We start from the raw sequence: 15352 nt of genomic DNA, 5'->3' as shown, positions 1-15352 counted from the left end.
GCAGGCACCAAAACCAATCTTGTTACCCGACATTAAAATGTAGGTATAAGAGGTTAGTACCAATGCTCACTAGGGCAATCACTATAAATTACGATATAACATATTATAAACTAAAGTATCAGCCTTCTAACTTAATATTCCTGGTTTTAGTTTTTTAATATTTATCTTTTATCTTGCTATTGGTGAATTGGTGCTGATTGTAGCGGGATATTTTGAAGTGTATATTTCAGATATGCTTTGTGCTTTTTGAATTCAATTTTCGTGTTCCTAAAAAGAATAAAAAACCTCTGTATTTTTGTTTCACTGCGCCTGAGCAAATGTATGAGTGGTGCGAATCCTATATATCATGCACAAGTAATTTACCTTCAGTCCATTTAACCCAGGTCATTTTTTGTCTTAATAAACTGAATAAATGAATGAGTAAGGATTAAGAATTCGTTATTATGAATACCACTGATATAGAGAAGCAGGCGTAAGGACTAGTACACCCACGAAAAATTCTGTAGCATCGAAATATGGTACACCTGAAATATGGTGAACTAGGAATTGGTCTAAAGCCGTGCCTTAAACGCCCACATGTCATAATATACGAGCCATTCACAATGGCTTGTGCAAGCAGGAGGTGCAATAGTTTTTGTTCCATCCCCGGGAAAGACGTGGATTCATGGCGTTCATTTCGAACGTGACATTACTCGAAGTGGAGGTGCGGGAAATGCATTACCTGTCGCACGCCGAGCGGTACGTATTAATAAACCGGGCTGAAGAATCCAGATCGTTTGAATGCGTTTTCCAGACAATTGTTTGCCTCAGACAATGTTCGTACCTAAAGTCTTCGAGATCGAGTTAAAAGCGAAGAAATGGTCACACTCGAAGCGCGCGCCTTTTTTGGTTGAAGCCGCTGCGGCTGCCGCCACTTGGACAAAATACGTAAAAAGTTGTATATAAACAAAAACTAAATTTATTCTACGTACGTAAAACATAATAAATAAAGTACTTATCTTTCTTCAAAATTTTATAGACAATCAGTTTTAGAAACGTGGTAGGGTAAGCGCGACATTTCCGTTTCCTGTTGCGACCATGCTCAAAATGGCGCCTACGTAATCTTGTCGTTTGTGTGGTTTTCAAGCATATCGTGGCGAAGTGTTGTTGTGCCCATCGCGGTACGAATCTGCGAGCCCTAATCAACAGTCGCCGTCGTCGTACAACGGCAGTGTCGTGACAATGTCGTGATTCAACCGTTCTGCGTTGTGCCAGTGTGAAAACAAGCAAGGTCCGTCACCTCGTTCGTGAACTTCGTTTGTCGACAATGGCGCGCGACAAGAAGAGGCGCCGATCGCTCTCGCGCAGTTCGTCCAGCTCGCCGGAGAGGATGAGTAGCAGACGACGCCGAAACCGATCCCGAAGTCGTGACCGACGCCGTCGCAGCATCGAGCGTCACCGACGATCCCGGTCCCGCGACCGCCGCCGATCGCCCAGGGACAGGTACCGCCGTTCGCGGTCGCGCGGTCGCCGGACTTTCTCGCGGTCCCGATCGCGGTCTCCGTCTCGGGACCTCCGCTCCAAGAGTCAAGACCGCAAGCGCTCGCGTAGCCACGACCGCGACGACAAGAAGGGTGAGCAGTCAGCATTGTCGGCCTTGGCGGCCGCGACCGCGGCAGCCGCTGCGGTCACTGGAGCCCTGGCCGCCGCCGAAAACACCACGCTGGACAAGAACGCGCAGCAGCAGCAGCTGGACCTGGAAATGCAGAAGCGGCGGGAACGAATCGAAAAGTGGCGCCAGGCGCGCAAGAAGACGGAACAGACGGCCGCAGCCGCCCTGGTCCTACCGTTGCCCGGCAAGAAATGGAGCCTCGAGGACGACGAGGAAGATGACTCGGGACCGCCGCCACCACCCCTCAATGACGACCCGGATGATGGACCCGGCCCGCCGTCGCTGAAGAAGAAGCTGGACCCTGACGAAGCGGACGGCGATACGACGACCGAAGAGGTCAAGAAAGAGGACGAAGTCAAGCAGGAGGAAGAGGAGGACGACGGCATCGACCCGTTGGACGCGTATATGATGGGCATCCAGAACGAGGTGAAGCAACTGAAAGACAAGGCGCTGAAGACCGACGTGGGCGCGGCCGCGCCCGAGAAAGCCAACAACGTGGTCACGATGATCGTCGGCGTCGCCAAGAAGAAAGAGGACAAGAAGAAGGGTGAACTCATGGAGCAAAACGTGGACGCCCTGGAGTACTCGTCCGAGGAGGAGACCGAAGATCTGCAGACGACAATGAACAACCTGCAAGCCGGAAAGGCAAAGAAACCGGTGTCTGTCTCCATAGAAGACATCTCGTACGCACCATTCCGCAAGAATTTCTACATCGAGGTGCCCGAGTTGGCAAAGATGACCCCTGGCGAAGTGGAGACGCTGCGTGCTGAACTGGAGGGCATCAAGGTGCGTGGCAAAGGGTGCCCTAAGCCGATCCGCAACTGGGCGCAGTGCGGGGTCAGCAAGAAAGTGTTGGAACTGCTGAAGAAGCACGGGTTTGAAAAGCCTACCCCTATTCAAGCCCAGGCCATACCTGCAGTGATGTCTGGCAGGGACCTTATTGGCATTGCGAAGACGGGGTCGGGCAAGACGCTCGCATTCCTTCTGCCCATGTTCCGACACATCTTGGACCAGCAACCGCTGGAAGACGACGATGGCCCCATAGCTGTAATTATGACGCCAACTCGAGAGCTTGCCATGCAGATCACTAAGGATTGTAAAAAATTCACAAAGTCGCTTGGCCTGCGCGTTGTTTGTGTGTACGGTGGCACTGGCATTTCTGAACAGATTGCGGACCTTAAACGTGGTGCAGAGATCATCGTCTGCACCCCAGGGCGCATGATCGATATGCTTGCCGCTAACAACGGTAGGGTGACCAACTTCCGTAGGACCACATACGTTGTGTTAGATGAAGCTGACCGCATGTTTGACATGGGTTTCGAGCCTCAGGTTATGCGCATCATTGACTCTATACGTCCCGATCGGCAGACCGTCATGTTTTCTGCCACTTTTCCACGGCAAATGGAGGCTCTTGCCAGACGTATTCTAATCAAACCTATTGAAATCTTGGTAGGGGGAAGGAGTGTTGTGTGCAAAGACGTGGAACAGCACGTCGTCATTCTCACCCAAGAGGAGAAGTTTTTCAAACTTCTGGAACTTTTGGGCCTGTATCAGGATAAAGGCAGCGCCATTGTGTTTGTGGACAAGCAAGAGCACGCAGACATACTCTTGAAAGACCTCATGAAGGCCTCGCACAACGCCATGGCTCTCCACGGTGGCATTGACCAGTTTGACCGCGACTCCACTATAGTAGACTTCAAGGCGGGCAAAGTAGGTGTCCTCATAGCTACATCAGTGGCAGCGCGAGGACTGGACGTGAAACATCTCATCCTTGTTGTCAACTTTGACTGCCCAAACCACTATGAAGATTACGTACATCGCTGTGGTCGGACGGGGCGTGCTGGGAACAAAGGCTACGCCTACACTTTTATCACAGAAGACCAGGGGCGTTATACTGCCGACGTCATTAAGGCACTGGAACTTAGTGGTAACCCTATACCAGAAGACCTGCAGAAACTCTTTGATGAGTACAAGGCGAGACAGGAGGCGGAAGGGAAGAAAGTGCGGGGAGGCAGTGGATTCTCTGGTAAAGGTTTCAAGTTTGACGAGGCCGAATCACACCTCAAAACTGAGAAAAAGAAGTTCCAGAGAGCTGCGCTGGGCATTCAAGACTCTGACGATGAAGATGCTGAAGGTGACATCGATCGCGAGATTGAAACTATGCTCGCACCCAAGAAACGCATCAAGGAACTCTTGCCCGGTCCTTCGGTCACTGGACAGGCAACACCTGCACCGGGTGTGCCCGGCACTGTTGCCGGCGTTGCAGTCCCGCTTGGTACAGCCGCTACCACTGCAGCTCCAAGTGGCACAGTCTCCGAGAAGCTCGAGATGGCGCGCATGTTAGCATGCCGCATCAACATGGGGCGCACATTTAGTGCACCTTCCACGCCCGCGCCGGAGGTCGTGATGTCCGCACAGTCCGCCACTGAAGCCATGATGCGCGGACAGTACGTGCCGGAGCTGCCGTCGCCAGTGATATCAGCCAAGACGCTCGCCGAACAGAGAGCCGAGAAGCTGCACGCCAGACTCAACTACCAGCCCAAGGTCGTCGAAGAAGAGCCCCCCGAGCCACCTCCCCCGAAGGAGAAGTTCCAGAAGTACGAGGAAGAACTCGAGATCAACGACTTCCCCCAGCAGGCAAGGTGGAAGGTCACGTCCAAGGAAGCCATGGCCCAGATCAGCGAATACTCAGAGGCCGGCATCACGGTGCGTGGCACTTACTACCCTTCGGGCAAAGAGCCGAAAGGCGGAGACCGCAAGTTGTACCTGGCCATCGAAAGTACGAGCGAGCTTGCCGTCAGCAAGGCACGGGCGGAGATCATTCGGCTCATCAAGGAAGAGATGGTCAAGATGCAGCATTCGTACCAACCCATCAACAGGGGACGCTACAAGGTGCTGTGAGGAAGGCTCCTGTGTGGCCAGACTGGACGTGGAGAGTTTCATTTTGCGCTTAATATTGTTGTTCATTATCCACTGCACATTTTCGTTCCCGAGCCTGTCAATAAATGCGTTGCTGGGCTTTTGAGAATGAATCTAGCACTGCTGTAAAAAAAAGAAAGGCATGCTTCTGGTTAATCTGGTTGAAAGCGCCCAGGAGTGCTGGTGTGTGTCTTTCACCTCATCCGCAAAAGAGTTACATTATAGATTTAGCGAGTTTTCATATGCAGCCAACAAGTTGTAATAAGTTTACATACGCTACTGTGAAAAAATGTGTAGAGTGTATATACGAATTCGTATGAGGAGAAAGTCACTGTGAGAGAGTCTTGTTCGTCATATCTCTTGGCTCAGGAGAGAACAAAAATTGAAATAAAATGTCAAGAGTTAAGAATGCTACTTAAACAGAAAGCTTGCTCTACTCCTTTGTGTATTTTTACCCTGACAACAGTCATTCTACTGCACGAAACACGACCATGAATCGACAACCTGTAAACTAATCTTACACAGTTTCCAAACTAGAAACTTTCTTTTACAGATTATGTTTATGTAAATGTATTTTCAACATAATTTCCAATCCTCACTCTTAGTTAAATACTTATTTTGCTTAAAACTACAATTGCTTTGTTTTTTGATGATGCAACTTTTCTGCACATTACGGAATTTTTTACTTCGGTAAACACGTCCCACTGGCCTTCAATGTTCAGTTGAATACATACTAACTTCATGAAGCGCTTGAAACAATCCGTAGAGTTGCTGTGTTGCACACATAATGAAATACTAACTTGTGCCAATGTATGTACATCATTTATTCAATTGAGCGTCGTCACCATGACATCCGGTTTCTCGCAAGAAAGAAAGCATGCCTGCATACTCTGAAGGCAGAAACTCTGTATAGATCACAAGCTGCTCAGCCGGTCAATATTCAAACAACTATAACATTAGAAAAGAAAGCGCTAAACGAGAGAGTGCCATGACAGTCTAGATAGACCATCACATTCACTTGAGCTTCTTTCGAGACACAAACAGGGTTTTGATGAAACAGTCAAATCTCTTTTCAGTGACCAGCCAACAATGTAGAGCAGTATATATTTTGCAATGTCAGGGAAAAGATCTGTACAGAGACAATCTGTACAGTAAGCGATACCAGAACGACAAGGCACATTTGGCACTCGAAGTACGCAACAGTCGATGCTCGGGTAGTCGGAGTTGCTAAAGAAAGTTGCATCACTGCACGGTTGTTCAACAATGAACGGCAGCACCAGTTTGGTCACAAGATCTGAACAAGCGCTTCATCGTAAAGACGGCATTCACTGTTTGTTCAACATTCTAAACTCGTATCGACACACTTTATAAGCCCCTCTTCGGTCTTAATGGGATCGCCGTCGCAGCAAAAGCGCGCAGTGCCAAGTTGAACAAGTTTGCCTCACGGACGCTCGGGAGGAAGCACAGAGTTGTCATAGATGAGGTGTTGAATAAACTGCAGTTAAGGTAAAGCAATTCACATTTTTATTTACACTAATGCGCACTTCATACTGGGAAACGAACGTGAACAATCAGCAAAAGCGAACAACAAGGCAACAAACACAGGCCTTTGTCTTGAATGCGGTGGGGAAAAAATGAAATACAGCATACAATAAAGCAATGCGTGACAGGATTTTAATACGGATTTTCGAAACAGCTACAGTACAGTTTATTTCAGAGCACATTGATCGGCACTTTCGACAATGTACAAGTGGCCGTCTTGCTTAAACAAGAAGTAGACGGTACTTTGGGTCAAGCTTCACCACGATAGAATTTGTGACACAACTATACAACTTAGATCAGTCTTGATTGCTTCTTGTGATAAGGATGTAGCAAGGCGAGGAACGTCATACCTTTCACATATCTAGGCCATCCAAACAGAGTGCTATACAGTGGCCTAATACTCGGGACAAGTGCCTATTCTGTGAGTTAAATAACTGTGTGAGCACTTTCAATGATACCTCCTACAAATCCAAAATGCCCATTATTATTAGTTAGAAGTTAAAGAAGCAACTGTCGACACTACACTGAGCCATAATTGCCTATAAAGCACCTTGAAATCTATGCTTCCGGCTGTAGCAATAAAACGCGTACTTAACGAGTCGCACGTTTTTCGTAAGAACTACAAACATAGGCAGTTTTGACATGCAGTACGATCTGGTCGCTTAGGTCATGCACTCAAAAAATCATTTCGACAAAATGATTACCATCGATCAACTGCACCCTTGTCATCACCATTGCATAATGAACTTTCCACTGCACGAATGCAGTCTATGGACGTTTTACACAACCATGATCTACTGTCGTTAATGTCGAGCCTTTTTTTTTTTTCGGTCTTTATACGTACTACTAAATGCGTTAATCAGGTACGCATGTTCAAACATGTACTGTTTGATTCACCATGCATAATATTTCACATGGTACACTTGTTCACATGGTACACACAGAGAACTCGCAACAGAAGACTTGTGCACAAAAATTTCATACTTGGAATCCTTTCTAGCACTACTGTTCAAACGCAGTACTGCGCTGTATCATACAGCGCAGTACTGTGCAGTACATCTGCGAGCCAGCGTAGGAATGACGAGAAGTATACATAGATTTGCTCTGAGCTTTGTCGTTAAGCTTCTGAATGAAGGAATTGTAGGAACTTTCTCAGGACTCATATTTCACAGCAAACCTGTCTATATGAAATGACAAATTTTTTTCCAGTGTGCTTATTCAGCTGCAACACTGCTACTGCAACAAGAAAATAATCATGATGCTCAAAATAGCTTTGATTTTTTGAAATGTACTTTTTAAAATGATCTAATTTAAGTTACCAAATTCACATGCACTGTAACCGCTAGCAATCCTTAGAGTTGTTCAATAATTTCAGCGCTTGCTTACTGTCTACCACGGCACTGCAAGCGTGTTTTGCATTGCGTCTACTTCCCGTGACAGCTGCAAAAAGTACACATGTCACGATGCTGCATAGGCTAACAAGAATGCAAGGTGAAGCATCACCTAAACCACTTGTTCTCAAATGGGGGTCTGCAGAGGGGGTCCGGGAAGCCATTTGTATTATTCATGAAACCCTCACCCGCATTTTTATTTAAGCGTTACTGTGCCACGTCTTGGTTAACTGTCCAAAATGACGTGATGTGGGACGTCTATTTGATGTTTTGGTAGCAATAAAAGGCACCTGTTTGACGCTCCAGTTGTGTTAATTTACCTAGGTATCCCCCCCCCCTCCCTCCCATTTGCTGCAAGGGGTTCCCAATCACTTCCACTGGTCCAGTCCACAAGGGGTCCCCGACACATCCATGGCTGAGAACCACTGTCCTAAACTAATCTGTAGCCTCGTTAACAAATAGACATTAAAAGATCACCTCCCAAAAAGAGGGAATACGGGGATTCGAGTCAGCACCCATTGTACTGCACAGACAAACACACTTGTGCATGCACAATTCACAGCTTAGTCAGACGCAGTTATTCAATACAAGCATGATTCTGAAGAAAATCGCAAAATTGCCGCACCACTGTGATTAGATTTGGTGCAGGCAAATGAAGATCGCAACATTTTCTACTGGCATAACTTACACTCAAAAGGCAAGGCTGACAAACTTGGCAGAGTTCTTCGATAAGTTTGTTTGCAAAGACTGCAAAAACTCTGTTTGGTGAAAAACAGCAGTACATGAGACAAATAGATGCATTATTCAGCTCTTCATTGTTTGCATACAATCCCTGTCACAAACATGCAAGCTATTTATCAAAACACGGCAGTACAGCACGGCCTTAGCACCATTGCTGTTCCAGCAGCAGCGCCCTCGGCATGTTTGTCTAAAGTTGCCAGTCGGATGCTGTTCTCTCGTTGGTGTCGTGCAATTGGAAGGCCCTTCGTGTCATTGAAGACTGAAGGCAAGAATGCACACTCCATAAGAAAAAAGAAAAAAAAGGAGTAAGGCATGTGTGAAAGCGCAACCATGAAGGAAAAGGTAGAAATGTGTCACTGTCGTTGAATGTCTTGAGGCACAGACACGGCATTTTCACAACGCTTCTGTTTTGCATATGTGCAATGACGAGAGAGGAGAGAGTGAAGAATAAAAAATAAAACAAACATGGCATCAACAAAAAACAGAGTTTTAATACTTGTATAGAGAGCCAGTCCAGCATTGAAGGCATCACTTCGTTTGTGTTCTGCAGAAGGAAATTTTTGAACCACACCGTTCTGGCACCCACAAAGCAATAAGTTTATTGTACTTAAAAGGCTAACGAGAAAGAAGTTCTGGACAGTGTAAACAAACAGCCCATAGTTTCAAACTGCCCAGTGGCCTTTGTCTTGAGGCACATTTTCACAACGCTTCTGTTTTGCATATGTGCGATGATCAAAGAGGAGAGAGATAGAGGAATAGAAAATAAAACTAACATGGCATCAACAAAAAACAGAGTGGAGCCGTTTTAATACTTGTGTAGAGAGCCAGTCCAGCATTGAGGGCATCACTTCGTTTGTGTTTTGCAGAAGGAAATTTTTGAACCACATCGTTCTGGCACCCACAAAGCAATAAGTTTGTTGTACTTAAAAGGCTAACTAGAAAGAAGTTCTGGACAGTGTAAACAGCCCGTAGTTTCAAACTGCCCAGTGGCCTTTGTGGAAATTTTTACACGAGAAATCTGCACCTATTGGAAGGCCCTTTGTGTCATTGAAAACAACCGAAAACTGAACCCTCCCCCACCTCATTAAACCCCGCTGTGGCGCACAGATAAGATGGGGGAGACGTGCCACCCCCCCCCCCACGCACAGATAAAAAGAAAAGCAATAGGCACACGGGCAAAGGGGGGGGGGGAGCCAGCCAAAGTCGTTGAGGGGGGTCCGCAAAGTAATAAACAACGGAAGAGAGCCAACGGGTGAGGAGGTGCCATGTGTCGGTTAGCGGGTCTGCAGCGGATGAATGTAGGGTATGCGTTTATTACAGATAGAAAGAAAAGCAATATGGCATGCGACAATGGGCGAGGGGGAGCGAGCCGAGGTGGTTGAGGGGGTTGGCGAAGTAATCAGAAACAGAAGAGATTCAACAAGTGAGGAGGTGCCAGGTGTCGGTTAGCGAGACTCCAGCGGATGAATGTAGGGGGTGCATTTATTATGTGAAAAAAAAAAAAATCTAAAGTTTGACTACTGAAGTTGGGGGTGCCTCTATTATGCGAGTAAATACGGTAATTGCTTTGTTAGCGTACGTTACTGATCTGCAAACAATTTAGAAAAAGTAGAACTTCGTTTTGTAGAGCTTTACCTTGCGATACCAATCTCCGGTACGGCCGTGACTTGCTTGGACGATTAGCGTTGGCTAGCACTAGATATGTGTCCATCTCAATGCTGGCTTTTATTGTGAGTGTGCGTATTTGACTAACCGACCCGAAGTTGATATGATTGGCGAAAGTGAGAGCAGCAGGATGTGGTGTGTGAGCAGCGAAGAATGAAAATTATTCCAAGGTGAAGCGGGCCTCAGAAAGAAACAAGAAAAAAAGGGAGAGAGAGAAAGAAAAAAAGAGTAGTACTGAGAAAATGGTGACAACAAACAACTCGATTACAAACAGGAACTTGGGGGAAGGGGGGAGGAGGAGGGATGTGTGTGCTTCACTGTAACGAGTGACCACTCCACGACCGGAGCGGGTTTCATGCTTTTCAGAAACTCATCGAACAGCCCTTTTCGCACCGTCTGGCAAAAATCTCCCCCATGCCGCAGATTTCATCACACATGTGAACCGATGTACATTTCGACTGACTCGTCAACTAGCAACTATGATCTGAACAACAACAGCAACAAGAAAAGAGAATGCTTGCACTAGCTGAGCCACGCTTTCACATCGTAACACGGTCTCCGCGAGCTGATGAAATCTTTAAATAAAATGAGCACACAGGCACACCTGTGATTCGTTCGCAGTGCACTTTCATCTATAAATCCTCGTTAATTAGTACAGTCAACTTGCATTAGTTCAAGCTCTTGGATGTCACGCTTCTGCTTGTGTCATAGGCAGTTTGAGTCGTTGATAGCTCCACGATAAAACTACCATGACGTCATGTACAAAGGAACGTTTACAAACCAACACTTCCTGCTCTTTCTAAAGATAAGTCGCAAATAAAAGTAAGAATACATGATAACCACAGGAAGTTTAGCATACATATTAGCAACTAGCAGTAGACAACGTGGTCATGAGGTGACTCCAGCAGGTTCCCTGATGTGAGCCAAGCAGTTTGATCATCTAGTGAAAAGTATGCTTGCGATGACCTGCAGAGCTAGATGTCTCGTTTGAATGAAGACCTTGCATGTGCTGGCTCAAACGAGATTTCTCATGACTCTGGCTGATTTGTCTCCAGACTGGAAGTGCTCTCAGCATGAATCATCGAGAGTTGACTATACTGAAATGGAGGAACAAAATCAGAATTCTAAAACAAGAGGTACTGCATTTTATCCCAACATGCTTCGTTTACTTTTGAAGCTACAATGCAGATGTGTAGCTCTTGCACGTTAACATAATTTCTATAGCTGCCATGCAAACCAAGCTCATTTAAACATGGTTAAAATGTACAAAAAAGAAAGAAAACAGTAACTTCTTGTTTTCCATGTGCGTGCCATTTATTGCAAAAAAAAAATGAAAGGGTTCTTTTACCTTGATCTGCGTGCCTCTAATGGAGCCCTTCAACATCCACGTAGTACAATGCGCGCGTCAACGAAGAATCACGGTTGCAGACATGATTGAGGTGTGCCCGGTGTTTATGCGTATGGCAGTGGCCAGTCTTGAATACATCATTACTAGTACAAGCGTGCCAACACTGGCCCCCAAATCTCACCAATGACTGAGAACCTCAAAGAACTTGGTCTTGCCTTTGCGCAATACACACATCGACCACCAGACGCCTCTAAGCAACCCGAATACATCCAGTGGCGAAGCATGACGGGCACTGGGTGTACTGGGTATGACGGGCATTCTGAATATGCCCAGTGTCTGAACCTACCGTTCTCACAAGGGATAACACGTCCGATTGCAGCATCACTCAGAACATTACTAGTAGCAAAACATGAGCAGGCACTACGCCTCACTAATGGCATTGTCAAATGGCAAAAACAGCAAAAAAAAGAAAGGCATAATCAAACATTACCATCCACACAGAATCATATGAGTGACGCATGTCACACACACACACACAGCTTCATTAGGGCACACTTGCAGTTTCATGGTCGCTCACAGATGTCATCGCATGCAACACTGAAGCTGCTCGAGAGCAACTCACCACAGTAGAAACACGCAGCCTAGAAGGCAGACTCGAGGACAACTCTACAGAAAAGGAGGTGAGGGTGGGAGGTCGACCTGCTGAAATAACTAGGCACAAAATTGCCCTACTTGATATGCACTGCCACACGCACGCATGAAACTCTAAAAAAATCCATCGCGACATTCTCGCAAAGCAGGTACTATACTCCCAACACTCCTTTTGCTGACGGCTAGTCTTTGCATAAGGCAATGCAACATGCTTGCCAAGTCCTGTAGGAATGCTGCTGCCGCCACTGCCGCCACTGCCCGTGCTTCCCGGCTTGGTGGACCTGGGTGGTGTAACGACCAAATTCACCCAGCTCCAAGGGGGAGTGTAGGGCATTGGGCATGGCGATGTATTTCACTCTTTACAGCGTTGCAGCAGTGCAGAACTGGGACTGCACAAGGCTATCACTCAGGTTTGACCTCGACGTAGTTGAACACGTCTTCCAAGCCTCGCGTCCTCTTCAACCGCGAGTCCTCATCCTCCGCGTCGTCTTGGTCCATCTCCATGCCGAGTTCGGCTGCCTCCGGCGAAGACAGTTCGGTGAGCAGCGCCGTTGCTTCCGCAAGGGTGTCCTGGAACAAAACGTTTATACATTCCAGTGTTTTACCCAAAAATCCAACGACAACCCACTTACGAGGCACCATGGGCTTGGGATGCTGAATGAATTTTGACTGCCTTGATATTAATTTTGTTTCTCATAATGGCATTAAATGAGACCTCGAAAAGGCCAAAGCTCATCTCAGGAAACGACATCAAATGTCTTCACTGACTTATGAGTACTATCATCTGAACACGGCAAATACAAATATGAAGAGGTAAACCTATAATTTCTCCCATTAATAATAATAATCATCATCAGCCTGACTACGTCCACTGCAGGACAAAGGCCTCTCCCATGTTCCGCCAGTTAACTCGGTCCTGTGCTTGCTGCTGCCAATTTATACCCGCAAACTTCTTAATCTCATCTGACCACCTAACCTTCTGTCTCCTCCTAACCCGCTTGCCTTCTCTGGGAATCCAGTTAGTTACCCTTAATGACCAGCAGTTATCCTGTCTACGCGCTACGTGCCCGGCTCATGTCCATTTCCTCTTCTTGATTTCAACTATGATATCCTTAACCCTGGTTTGTTCCCTAATCCACTCTGCTCTCTTCTTGTCTCTTAAGGTTACACATACCATTTTTCTTTCCATTGCTCGCTGCGTCGTCCTCAATTTAAGCTGAACCCTCTTTGTAAGTCTCCAGGTTTTTGCTCCGTAGCTAAGTACCGGCGATATACAGCTGTTATATACCTTCCTCTTGAGGGATAGTGGCAATTTACCTGTCATAATTTGAGAGTGCTTGCCAAATGTGGTCTACGCCATTCTTATTCTTCTAGTTACTTCAATCTCGTGGTTCGGCTCCGCGGTTATTACCTGCCCTAAGTAGACATTTACCGCGTGCTTACAGGAGGTTTTCAGAAGCCTAGAATGGGAACAGTTAGGAATAAGAGTTAATGGAGAGTACCTTAGTAACCTGCGCTTCGTCGATGACATTGCATTGCTGAGTAACTCAGGGGACGAATTGCAACTCATGATTACGGAATTAGACAAGGAGAGCAGAAAGGTGGGTCATAAAATTAATCTGCAGAAAACGAAAGTAATGTACAACCACCTCGGAAGAGAGCAGCGCTTCGAGATAGGTAATAGTGCACTTCAAGTTGTAAAAGACTATGTCTACTTAGGGCAGGTAATAACTGCGGAGCCACACAAAATAGCACACAAAAAATAGTACACCACATGAGATTAAAATGAATGCCTAATACAGTCAAATCTTGTTATAGTGAACCTCAGAGTAAAGATTTTTTCAGATTAAACACTTTTTCGAAAATCCCCTCCAAATGTACATTGGTCTAATGTAAAAATGTTTCCCTACTACGAATTTCAGAATATCGAATGTTTCAGAATAACGTATCGAATGTTATCCCCGTTATATCTCCACAACACTTCACAATAACGAATAGCAATTTTAAAAAGTTACTCATGCATGTGGATATATTGCCCAGTTCCGTTACCTGCCACCATAATCGTCGTATTTTTCTACGTGCCCACTCTCTTAAAATGTGCGATAGCCCTACAGCCACCACCATGACCTGGTACTTGTTTTTCACGACAGTCTTCGCCCAGTTGTTTTTGTTTTCGTTGGGCAGCTTTACCTGCGCGCTTGTTACACAGCTGTTTTCTAGCCTTATGGTCCGTGACTGAACATTCAGAATGAGCTCTGGCAAGAGCACGAAAGAAATGCTATGACGGTGAAAAACGCGACGTGAGTGACCTATGGGATGAAGTTGTCGATGATTGCCCGTGCCCGCTTCACCAACACTTCAACACTATGCACATTGCGACGACGAATCACGCATGTGGGCTTAGCTGACGACTGATAAAATCCATGTTTAAATATTTTTTTTTTTCCCGGTTTCCATTCGCGAATGCAACATGTTGGTTCCTCACATCACTAGCACTGAGTCACTGTCTCAATTTGAGTTAGAAATTGAAAACAATTCTTAGCTTTTTTAAATACCCAATAACAATGGTAATGAAACCAGCATGTACTACTTGTATGTTCTCTAAACAGCCATGTAAGCGCCTTATTGTTAAACTTGCCATTTTGTATGCTCTTGTATTTTCTTTATTATATTGTGTAAATATTGCTAATGTACAAAGTGCCGGGTTGGTGTTGCTTTTATGTTCTGTATTACAGTTTTTTTTTTTTTTACTACGATGAGCAATCATAGCACCTGTACAGAGTGCCCACCTGCTATGGTCTCAGTAGAGGCTGGCAGTATTGCAAATAAATAAATAAATACCATTTGTCGTGATAAGGAAACAGCGACGAGAGCGAAGACGACGTTGAAACAGTGCATACGAACCAAAGTGAAGAGTCGGTATTTAACGCCAATGCTTCGCAGTGCACGAGAAGGATGCGCACACCAGGGGTGCAACAGCCCAAATAAAATGTGGAGCAATTTTTGTAGCAACAAAATGCTACTTTTGGAACACTAAAATTGAATTTGGAGCGGGTTACTTTATCATAAAAGACTGGAGCAGTATAAAAAAGAACGCTTACATTAAGTATATATATATATATATATATATATATATATATATATATATATATATATATATATATATATATATATATATATATATATATATATATATATATATATATATATATATGTACAAAACATTCAACCCACCTAATTCGTGCAGAGTGAACATGAGCACCAACGTTATTTCAATAAAAGCAGTACCATTCTGAATTGCCCTACTGAGCAAGCAATGAAGTGCACATTAGCATATGCCAGGCCTGTCAAATCTTTTGAGACTGAGAAGTGAAATTTCGCTCTGCCAAGCTGGCGAGCTTAAAATTCGGGCGATTCACAAAATCGAGAAGTAGGTGGTGGTAA

At 45.5% G+C, this 15352-nt stretch overlaps 2 protein-coding genes across 2 annotated transcripts in view; one reads left to right on the top strand and one right to left on the bottom strand.

The window, feature by feature from the left end:
* Positions 1–1064: 1064 nt before the first annotated feature.
* Positions 1065–4679, top strand: Prp5 (pre-mRNA processing factor 5). Its single transcript, XM_037432603.2, has one exon. The coding sequence runs from the start codon at positions 1307–1309 to the stop codon at positions 4550–4552; it is 3246 nt and encodes a 1081-aa protein (XP_037288500.2). The 5' UTR covers positions 1065–1306; the 3' UTR covers positions 4553–4679.
* A 691-nt stretch (positions 4680–5370) lies between these two features.
* LOC119181038 (ubiquitin carboxyl-terminal hydrolase 24-like) overlaps positions 5371–15352 on the bottom strand; it is a 148957-nt gene continuing 138975 nt past the window's right edge. The window contains exon 56 of the mRNA XM_037432210.2: positions 5371–12478. Within this exon, the coding sequence (XP_037288107.2) occupies positions 12311–12478 (168 nt within the window). The 3' untranslated portion in view covers positions 5371–12310. The remainder of the gene's footprint in view (positions 12479–15352) is intronic.

The sequence above is a fragment of the Rhipicephalus microplus genome, chromosome 10 (assembly GCF_043290135.1).
Source record: "Rhipicephalus microplus isolate Deutch F79 chromosome 10, USDA_Rmic, whole genome shotgun sequence".
NCBI classification, from domain to species: Eukaryota; Metazoa; Arthropoda; class Arachnida; order Ixodida; family Ixodidae; genus Rhipicephalus; species Rhipicephalus microplus.
This window is presented reverse-complemented; position numbering and strand designations above follow the sequence as displayed.